General features: G+C 48.9%; 1 protein-coding gene across 3 annotated transcripts; it reads left to right on the top strand.

Annotated features, from left to right (window-relative positions):
* Positions 1–1,108: 1,108 nt before the first annotated feature.
* On the top strand, positions 1,109–9,167 carry LOC308065447 (uncharacterized protein). Of its 3 annotated transcripts, none has more exons than XM_080391439.1 (3): positions 1,109–3,767; positions 4,309–5,049; positions 8,765–9,167. In XM_080391439.1, the coding sequence occupies exons 2-3, from the start codon at positions 4,320–4,322 to the stop codon at positions 8,767–8,769; spliced, it is 735 nt and encodes a 244-aa protein (XP_080247565.1). In that variant the 5' UTR covers positions 1,109–3,767; positions 4,309–4,319; the 3' UTR covers positions 8,770–9,167. The 3 variants fall into 3 exon arrangements, with proteins under 3 accessions (XP_080247565.1, XP_080247564.1, XP_080247563.1); XM_080391438.1 differs by having other exon boundaries at positions 8,312–9,167; XM_080391437.1 differs by having other exon boundaries at positions 1,112–3,767; positions 4,309–9,167.
* The last annotated feature ends 837 nt before the right edge of the window (positions 9,168–10,004 follow it).

The raw sequence follows: 10,004 nt of genomic DNA, 5'->3' as shown, positions 1-10,004 counted from the left end.
CAACTATGGGTTGCTTCACTCGATTCTCTCCAGTTCACATTAATTCTACATTTTGACATTTTAGTACATTCTCCTAGGTTACATATAATCGTCTCAAATCTTAAGTTTGTTATCTAAGTTCTAAACATTCCTACTAGGTGATTCTGACCAATACCTCCGGCCTTAGTACGGGGCTGTACAGAGGATTTTTATAGCAGCTTTTACTATAGAAGTTTCATTAAAATATATTTCTTATCCTTCTATATTTCTATTACATGATTGATTTTATAAAATCAAATAATCAATCAAATAAAGTCAATCAATCTTAACTTATTAGCAAATCTATAACAAGATGAGAATGATGAGAAGATGGCCATCCATTTTAAAGCTCAGGTTTACAGTAACCTATGAAAATAATTTGGCTTAAGTTACCTTAAAAAATAAATCGAAGCACAGTATACCTATTGCCAAGGACTTAAAGAAAATCATCCACAAACTTAGACAATATTAAAGCCAGAAAGCTTAGTTTCCCCTTCAAATCTGAATAATCATTAGGTGTGGGATTTATTATAATTATCTCTTTCTTAAGCTTTGTTTAATAAATATCTCAACTTTAAACATAAAACATTTCTTAACTCTAGTCATCATATTGCACTTACAAGACAAATTGAAAATTCTAGTTTTTTCTTTTCCACTTTTCCATTTCCAAATATTTTGTCAAGTCTGGAATAACAGAGGACTTATTTAATAAATAGGAAGTGTAATTCAACAGTTTACAAAATCATGACACTGAAAATTTGTGGGTTAAATAAATAATTAAATGTATGTTAATTTATAGAACTACTTGTGTGTATATGTAGTGTATTCTTCTTACTAACAAAAAAAGGGTTATTGTCTGAATTAGTTTAAGATTTCTGAACGTTCAGCAATGAGAATCAATCTTTCCTTTAGGGAAGAAAACCCTTAAAAAGTATGCCTACAAAATATGATTAACATTGCTTATTCAGTTCAAATTTGCTCACTTGGTGATTTAAACTAGGATTAAAATCCTTATTATAAACTGTTTTGTATGAAATAAAGTACTATAAGCTGTTCACAACAACCATTTGGCTGTCATCCTCCAGCCTTTTATTGCGGTTATTTTGATGATGCTCACCTCTGTATTGTGTTTCAAAGCTTTAGCAATGCGTCCCTGGCCATCTTCCCAGCTTTTCCTTACCCAGTGAGTGACTTCCCAGGCTTCACTTCCATTTCCTTCAGTCATGCCACTCCAAAGATATGGAAGTACTTTTTCTGAGCAACAGACATCTGTAGGTCCTCTTTCTTTTTCATACCCACCTCCTTTGTGCCTCTACTCTCTGTGAGGTTGATGTTGTCCTGCCTTAAGATCAGCATCTTCTTTTGCATTGGCACGTACATATTAATGTAACTTTCCTCTGTGCTGCACTCCTACAGGTGCCTTACTGACAATTTGATCCCATGTTCCATCTTCCCTACCTCTAATAATTTTCCAGGTATACATTCCAAGTACCAGATCTCCAACTTGCAAAGAACAGGCTGCACACAATCACTACCACATTTCTCCCATTTACTACTTGTTCCTGAAAATTTATTTTTCACAGCCCCTGTGAAAGACTTTAGCAAACGCTTTCTCCTCCTCCAGCTGACTATACCAGGCACTCTGTGGGTATGTAGTTCACTGGTCCTTCCTTTTGTTTTTCCAGCTCATGAAACACTTTTTCTTATTTACACAACTTCATTTCTCTCTTGCAATAGCTAATTCTCCTCAGCACCACTTATCTCAATGAAGCAACATTTGGGTATCAGGTCTGCAGAACAGTTACTAGACAGAGTTGTTTAAAAGGGACTGGGAATACGTCAGAAAACAATTCAGAGTGCATGGTGGGAACTACAGAACTGTTTTCTACCATATCAGATCAGAAGGAAAAGTTGTGCGTTCAAGGCCACCAAAGCATGAAAGTCTTTTGTTCCTTCTGCTTTGAATAACTGTGGAAAACACTAACATTTAACTCCAATTATTTAACAATCACAGACAATTTTTAATGAATATTCATGTCAGTATTTAAGCATAGAGACAAGTGTCAGTTCAGGTTCTGCAAATCTTTGCATCCCGAGCCAAAGAATGGTGTTTCCTGTCCTCCTCTTGGTTGACTCAGTACTTCCACATGATGTGACTCAACTGCATGAAAGTCTTATGAAAATCTAGGCTTCTTTCTTACCTTTTGGCAAATCCAAAATGCTTTTATTTTCTCCTATGCGCTCTGAGTTTTCTTTCACCAAAACAGCCACTGTTCCTCATTTATAGAGCAGTATGGGAATGCACCAGGTGCTGGAATTCGGGAATCATAGAATCATTTAGGTTCAAAAAGACCTTAAAGATCATTGAGTCCAATTGTTAACCCATGACTGCCAAATCCACCACGTGGTTTGTAAACACCTCCAGGGATGGTGATACTACCATCTCCAGGGCAGCCCGCTCCAGTGCTTAACCACCCTTTCAATAAAGAAGTTTTTCCCAGTATCCACCATAAACCTCCCCTGGTGCAACTTGGGGTCATTTCCTCTTGTCCTGTCGCTTGTTATCTAGGAGAAGAGACACACACACACCTTTCAGATCAAATGGTTTGGGTTGGAAGGGACTTTCAAAGATCATCTAGTCCTGCCGAGGGCAGGAGCATCCTTCACTAGGTAGGTGGCTCACAGCCCTATGCAACCTGACCTTGAACACTTCCAATAATGGGGCATCCACAACTTCTCTGGGCAACTTGTTCCAGTGCCTCACCACCCTCATGATAAAAACATGTATTCCTTATGTTCAATCCAAATCTACCCTCTTTCAGTTTAAAACCATCGTTTCTTGTCCTTTCACTACAAGCCCTGGTAAAAAGCTTTTCTTATAAGCTCCCTTCATATATTGCAAGGCCACAATAAGGTCACCCCAGAGCCTGCTCTTTATTCTGGAACCAGCGTAAAGAAATACGAGGGAGAAAACAGAGACAGCTGTGGCACAAAGATACAGCAGGGTGAAAACAACATCTGAGGCCACAGAAAAAGGTGGCAGCATAAGGGAAGGCCGCCGAGCAGAGGCGAAGCCGCGGGCAGCACTGCAGGCACTGGCAGCCTGGCACGGGCCGGACACAGGCCAGCCCGGCGAGGCCCGCGGTGCGCCGCTCCCTGCCGGCCCGCCGCCCCGAGCCCCGCGCCTCGCCCCAGCCACCCCCAGGCCCTGCTGCGCGGCCAGGCCCGCTCCAGGCTCTGCTCGCTCCTTCCCACCCCCGCACGGCGCCAGGGCCCGGCGCAGGGATCGCACCCGGCGGCAGGCAGGGCCGAGCGGCAGGGAGAGGCCGGGGCGGGGCGGGCCGCACAGCCCCGGGGGGAGCGGGGCCGGCGGCGAGCTGCGTCCCGGCTCGGCAGCGGCCGGCGCCGCGGGCGGGGAGGGGCTCCACCGGCGGCCGAGCCCGGGCCGGCCCACCCGTCCGGCCGGGCTTTGCCCGCCGGGGCCCCCCGCAGCCCCGCGCCCGGCCGGGGGCACCTCCCGCTGCCGCGGTGAGCGGCGCAGGGCAGGGGCCGGGGCCGGAAGGGTTACAGCCACGGAGGCCGGCCGGCCGCCTCCCGGGAGCCGCAGGAAGTGCCGGCGGGGCGGGCCCGCGCGGAGAACGTCCCCTCCCCGCGGCCGGTGGCCGCACCGCGCCCAGCCGGGGCTGCGCCCGGCGCCCCCTCCGCCCCGCCCGGGCCGGGCCGGGCCGGGGCCGTGCCGCCGGGCGGAGGTGAGGCGGGCACGGCGGGTCGCCGGCCCGGGCCGCGGCGGCCGAGGGACCGGGGGCCGGGCTGCGGGGGCGCGCCCGGGGCGGGGGTTGGTTTTCCCGCACCGTGCTGCCCCCGGGGGAGGGCGGCGGGGCTCGGGAGGGCCGGCCGGGGGCCTCCGCCGCTCCGCCGCCTCCTCCTCGCTCCCGGCAGCGCCTTCCCCCCGGCGCGGCGCCGCGGCCTCCCGCGCCCCGGCCCAGCCCCGCAGGGGGAGCGAGCGGCGGGAGGAGCTGCGGGCGGGCGCCCCTTGCCCAGCGCCCGCGACGGTCGGGGGTGACGGGTGGCCGCGCAGGCGGGTGACAGCCGGGGGGGGATGGAGCCGGTCCCGGCGTCGGCGCCTGTCGCCGGGAAGCGGCGGAGCCGGGACGGGCTGTGCCGGGGGACGCAGCATCTGGCCGGGGGCCGTGCGGGGCCGTTGCGGTTGCCAGGCCGGGGGGGGAGGAGGGGGTGCGGGCCGCGGGTGGCCGCGCTGGTGGTGTCTGGACTGTCCCTCTGTCCTGGCAGGTGATGGGAGCATGAGCGAGAATGAGGGGCATCTCCAGCCAGATGGGCTGCAGGCAGCCGAGCCCCCTGGGGCCATTTCGGACTTTTTCATGAGGGAAGCCTCTCTGCCAAGCTGCGACGGGGCAGCATCCCATCCAAGGCCAGACTTTTTCCCCCCAGAGCCGGAGCCGGAGAAAACTTCTCGCTGCGGCTTCCGGAAGCGTAAGGAGACGGTGGTGCACCAGCGAGCATTCATGGGAGAGAAGCCCTACATCTGCATCGAGTGCGGGCAGAGCTTCAACCGCAGCTCCGACCTGATCCGCCACCAGAGGATCCACACTGGGGAGAAGCCGTACATGTGTGCTGACTGTGGCAAGAGCTTCAGCCGCCGCTCCCACCTTATCCAGCACCAGCGCGTCCACACGGGCGAGCGGCCATACCAATGTAAGGACTGCGGGAAGAGCTTCAGCCAGAGCACACACCTGGTGCAGCACCAGCGCAACCACACTGGCGAGAGGCCTTATGTCTGCGCCAAGTGTGGAAGGAACTTCTACCAGAACTCAGGCCTGCTCCGCCACGCAAACTTTCACACAGGCGAGAAACCCTACAAGTGCCCCCAGTGCGGGAAGCGCTTCAGCGACAGCTCCAACCTCATTGCCCACCAGCGGCTCCACACGGGTGAGAAGCCCTACAAGTGTGCTGACTGCAACAAGTGCTTCAGTGAGAGCTCGAAGCTGGTCATTCACCGGCGTGTCCACACAGGTGAGAAGCCATACTTGTGCCCTGACTGCGGGAAGAGTTTCAGCCAGCGCTCGCACCTTGTCCAGCACCGTCGCACCCACACTGGAGAGAAGCCCTACAAGTGTGCCGAGTGTGGGACCTGCTTCAGTGACAACTCTACCCTCATACGTCATCGTCGTACCCACACTGGGGAGAAACCTTTCAAGTGCTCCCACTGTGGGAAGAGTTTCAGTCGTAACTCTTACTTAGTCTCACACCAGCGGGTGCATGTGTGGTAGGCAGCATCACTAGGTGTGGTTTGGGGGTGATCTAGGAAGGAACTCCTGGTCCAGGCCTGTCCACAATGTGCCTAAGGGACAAGGGGGCGGACAAGAGTGTGACTACACTGGGGCTGCTGGCCTGGGCAATGCCTTTGGCCCATGTTGCCCTTTTCAGTCACCTCATCCTCCCAGTGCACTTTGGGCATAGACAGAAGGTGTGTAGTGGTTGTGATGGGTAGTTCTGCATCCCAAGGCCTCGTCATCCTCTTTCCCTGGTACTAGGATTGGATGCCATCTGCCACATGAATAAGTGCAGATGTTTTCTCCCACCTCCCCGTCTGAGGTGTCTGTCTGCCTGGGAGCCTTAGGAGAGAATACACGATGTCAGGTCACATGATGAGAACCTGCTCGGTCATGCAACGTATGCATGTGTAGTCATGTCAAGGAAAGTAAGATGGGAGATGAGGTCCTTACGGGGCTTTGTCCCACTCTCAGATGAAATGTGACCTATGTAATATCGCACAGGTCTGTGGAAGCTCACCATGCTTGTGGTCAAAGCCAGCTCTGTGTCTCATACAGCAGTCAGGAAGGTTAAAGCTGAGTAAGTCCTGGTGAGAAGCTGGAGACTGCATTATGTGTACACAGTGTGTGGGCCAACTTGAAGCACAGGCAAAGACCACTTGAGTCTGCTTGTGAAAGGAACGTGTAGGCATACCCTGAGCAGAGAAGGAAGGCATGCCTGCAAAGGTTTTCTGCAAATGCTGCTTGGATGAAAGAAATGAGGGAGCTGTAGGGTAGGGGTATGGCCTGTTCTGGGATCTCAGAACTGGTGGGTAACTGATGTAGAAAACTATCATACTTGAAGGCTTTAAAAATAAAAAAATATAATTATACTTGTGCTGCTAAAACCGTGGTACGCAACTTGACAGGTGTGTGGAGGTCACCTGTGAGTTTGTGCTGGTAGCCTCCTCATTCTACAGAATGTGGGTTTACAGATACAGTTGCAAAATGGGACAAAGCAATAGTGTACTAGGACAGACCTGATTCCATACCAGTATTTCTCAAGTCCTATTTTGACCAGTGTGTGTGCGTGTGTATGAATAAGATCCGTATGTATGTAGTCACATACGTATGAACTAGCTTTTATACTACATGTATCTTCACACTCATGTGAGTGATCATGTGTGCACACACCATGGCAGTAGTCAAAATGGTCAGCTGTACGAACTACGCCATATCAGTACTTCTCAGAATGCTAAGCATACTGTATATCCTAGCATTTCTCAATAACAAGCTGGGAGAAATAGGTTTTTTTACCAAAACATCTGATTTTTCATATCAGGACATTCAGTTTTACACTGATTACTTTGTGTGTGTGTGTATAAGATCTGGAATAGAGTTGTTTTATTTATATATCTATAGAAAATGTGTGGCCTCTGTGGTTGCAAGGAGTGACTTCTAAATGTCATTCAGTATAGTGCTCTCCCCCTTGTTTTACACAGGTACATGTCAGTGGCATTTGTAGGGTGTACTCCCCTCACAGTTTTAACTACAAGGAATTGCAGTGCAACACTTTACGTTGTTTATATTTTTGGCTGTTTTGCTGCTGATCGTTTTAGTGGCAGTACCAGCACTGCTGGAGCTTAGAAAAGATTTCTGATTTGCAGTGTACCTTACTAATCCTGCAACTGGCTCCATGGCTTCAGTAGGTCTCTGGAAAAAGGAATGCAGACTGAAGCCAGTGAAAGGACCAGAGCTGTGGTGGGGAAGAGATGAAGGAAATAAAGATGCTAAGAAGATCCATGGATTTGAGCAGCTGCTGGCCAGGGATGCTTGTGAATGGCTTGCCTTACAGACCTTGCTACTCTCCAAGGGATTGCAGGGATCCTTTCTGCCAGCCCCACTTCTTGACACTTAACTGCTGATAAAATGTTATTTTCGTACAGTTTAACAAAAAGGAGCTGTAGGGGGAGCATGAAATTGTTTGCAGCTCCTAGAGGAACAAGGCACCTTTATTTGCAGCTGCTCAGGGAAGTAGAAGGAGCTTTCAGAAATGGGGTGGGCTTTGTTTACATAGGAACCAAAGCCTTCATTTGCAAATGCCCATTTTTGCTTTTAGTTTTGTGTTTGTGGGGTTTTTTTATTTATTTTTTTTTATTTTTTATGAACAGCTTCAAACCAATGACTTCTCGATTTCAGTTCCACTTCTGGAAAGTGGTTTGGCAATGTGACTAAGGGTCATCAGGTTGGTTCCAGAAGCATCAAGATTTTCATTTGCTAGCAGACTTCCAGAAGGGATACTACAGCTCTCAGTTTGTAGGCTCATTTTTAACCAAATTCAGAGGTTGTGCTGCAGTCCAGCTGTAGAACTGATGTGGGTCTGTCCCATTGCAGGTTACTTTCCCTAAAGGTAATCTACAGCACTAAAACTGTTTGGCTAAGAAACCCTGTTTGCCAGAGAAAGGCATCATGTGAATGCAACTTTTCTTTTGGCTATCTGAACAGAGTTGCAATGAAATCAAACCTACATCTGCACATAGCTGAGCTCAACTCAGAGGGAAACCCTCACGTCAAGATTCTGGTTTGAGAAGCAAGCTGCCCCTGAATATGCTTTCGCAGCAGTCCTTTGAGCATTTCTTTTCTTTCCTACATGCTTTGTGAAGTGCTGTGTATACTTAACAGTGCTCTATAAATCAAAAGGATTGACTTGCATTTATTTCTAAGATCTTTATGAACTTAAAACTGTATGCCAAATCAAAGTGGCCTTAGGGTTCGCAGCACATTGCCAGTGCAGTATCTTAGCAGCTAGGATTGGATTGCTCATCAGTGTAAGCACATTTCTGGAGTTCCTTTCCACAGCCACTGTTAGTTTTCTCTGTTCAGTGTCACTTGGCTGAAATAATTCACTTCCCCGAGCCTGTCTGCCCTTTACTGTTTGTGATCATCTAGCTGGAGAGAAGAATCTGGGTACCACCCTTCCTTTGCTGTTGCAGAAGTTACAGGGTATGTTCCTCTTCTTCCAGGAATTTAATTGTTTTGTGGGCAGTGCAAATTCATGAGTCAAATTCAGAAGACAGAGGTACGGGCATGTGCAAAAATTCAAGAACCAGAAGGTTTACTTCCACAGCAGCTAGCTCACTGGCTTCTCTACCAGCTGTCTCCTCCCCAGGATCATGGTGGGAGACTACTGGAAAAAGGAAAAGGTAATTAGCTACTATCACTCCAGCAGACCATCTGTAGCACACTCCATCCCAGACCCGTGGTCACCAGCTGGTGCCCAGATCCTTCTACCAGCTGGGGAGCTCTGTAGAATACTGTAAATTCCTGTTGTGCTAATTGTGCTTAGATACTACAGTGAGACGATGGCACATTAGAAATACCCAAGATAGACAAATGGATGAATGACGTCTCTGAAATAAAATTTTTCACCCTAGTGTTCTTCGTTAGCCCATGGTTTTTTCTTTCTTTCTCCCCAGAGTGACCTCCTGAGCATCAGTTTCTTGGCCCCTGGCAGGACCAGGTTTGGAAATAATGTGTCATCCTTCACAGAGCGATGACTTACTTACACAGCTGCTGTGCAATGCAAGTAAGATTCCATAGGTGAGGGGTATTCTTAGAATTCGTCTTAATAATGTGAATCTGGAAAGCCAGAGGATGGCACACAGTGCTCACCATTCCTTTATGAGAGAGTGCAGGACCTTATTCTGCAATGACACACTGTCCTGCTGGTAGATGAACCTGGTTCTAGCAGAGCTGCAGCTGCTCTGAGGAGGTACCTACCCAGTTCTGTCACCTGGGTTGTATGGGATCCAGGTTTCTGTTCTCCTGCTGAAAAATTATGTGTAATAGCGATGACTGAAATACAGCTTCTTTTACATTCCTCTGCTTCATTGTTTATGATTGGGAAAACGAATTTCTTTTGATCCTGGACAAGAGGTATTTTGTGTGTGTAATAAATTGTAAAAAGTATTTTATGTGTAATCTCGAAAGCATACGTGCAAACAGTACACCAGCAAACAAAAATGCCCCTGGATGCACAGCATACTGTTCTTTCTGGCCCTGTTTCCCCTTTACCCTAACAACACTCGTTCTGAATAGCCAGAGACACAACAGCAGGAGCCATCACCTCCAAAAAAAAGGAAGATACAGGGTATTTCAGGAAATGGAGCAAACAGAGGCCAGAAGAAGCATGAGTAGTCTACTTTTGCTGCTTGTGACCCCATGTCCCAGGCTCTGAAGGGCCTTGAGCCTTTCCATGCCAAACCTGATACATCTCATGAGTAGGCTGGTCCATGGCTCAGCCATCCCTTTCCTCATTCAGGTGCTTGCTGGCTTTCTTAGTAGAAAACACATGAATCCACCTGATAACACTTCTTTTGCAGTCCTGATGGACTTTGACAACTGTCATTTTCTTCTCAAGGGCTTGGCCTGCTTGGGACACTCATTTGTGTGAGCCTAAAAACCAGCGAGCACAGGAGCTTCCTAGGGGAAACAGAATTTTCCTTTTTCTTCTTGAGGCTTGCTATGGAGGTATCTGTAGCTGCAGAGAGCTGACTCTGTGCCTGGGGGACACAGTGTGGGGGGTGGAACAGGATGGTCGGAGCACAGTAATTCTTTAAGGGTAAGTGAAAGCACCCACCAGTTAAAGCAGGCCATACCAGGTCCAAACATCCTCATGGATGAAGAGAGTGCAAAGTTGTGCAAACCCCTTTGTTT

The sequence above is a fragment of the Falco punctatus genome (assembly GCF_963210335.1).
Source record: "Falco punctatus genome assembly, chromosome: 6".
Lineage (NCBI taxonomy): Eukaryota > Metazoa > Chordata > Aves > Falconiformes > Falconidae > Falco > Falco punctatus.
The sequence above is the reverse complement of the archived record's forward strand: the minus strand, read 5'-3'. Positions and strand labels throughout refer to the sequence as shown.

What these genes read in the sequence shown, in the direction of transcription:
- LOC308065447 (XM_080391437.1), top strand. Translation starts at nt 4,320, where the DNA reads ATGAGCGAGAATGAGGGGCATCTCCAGCCAGATGGGCTGCAGGCAGCC.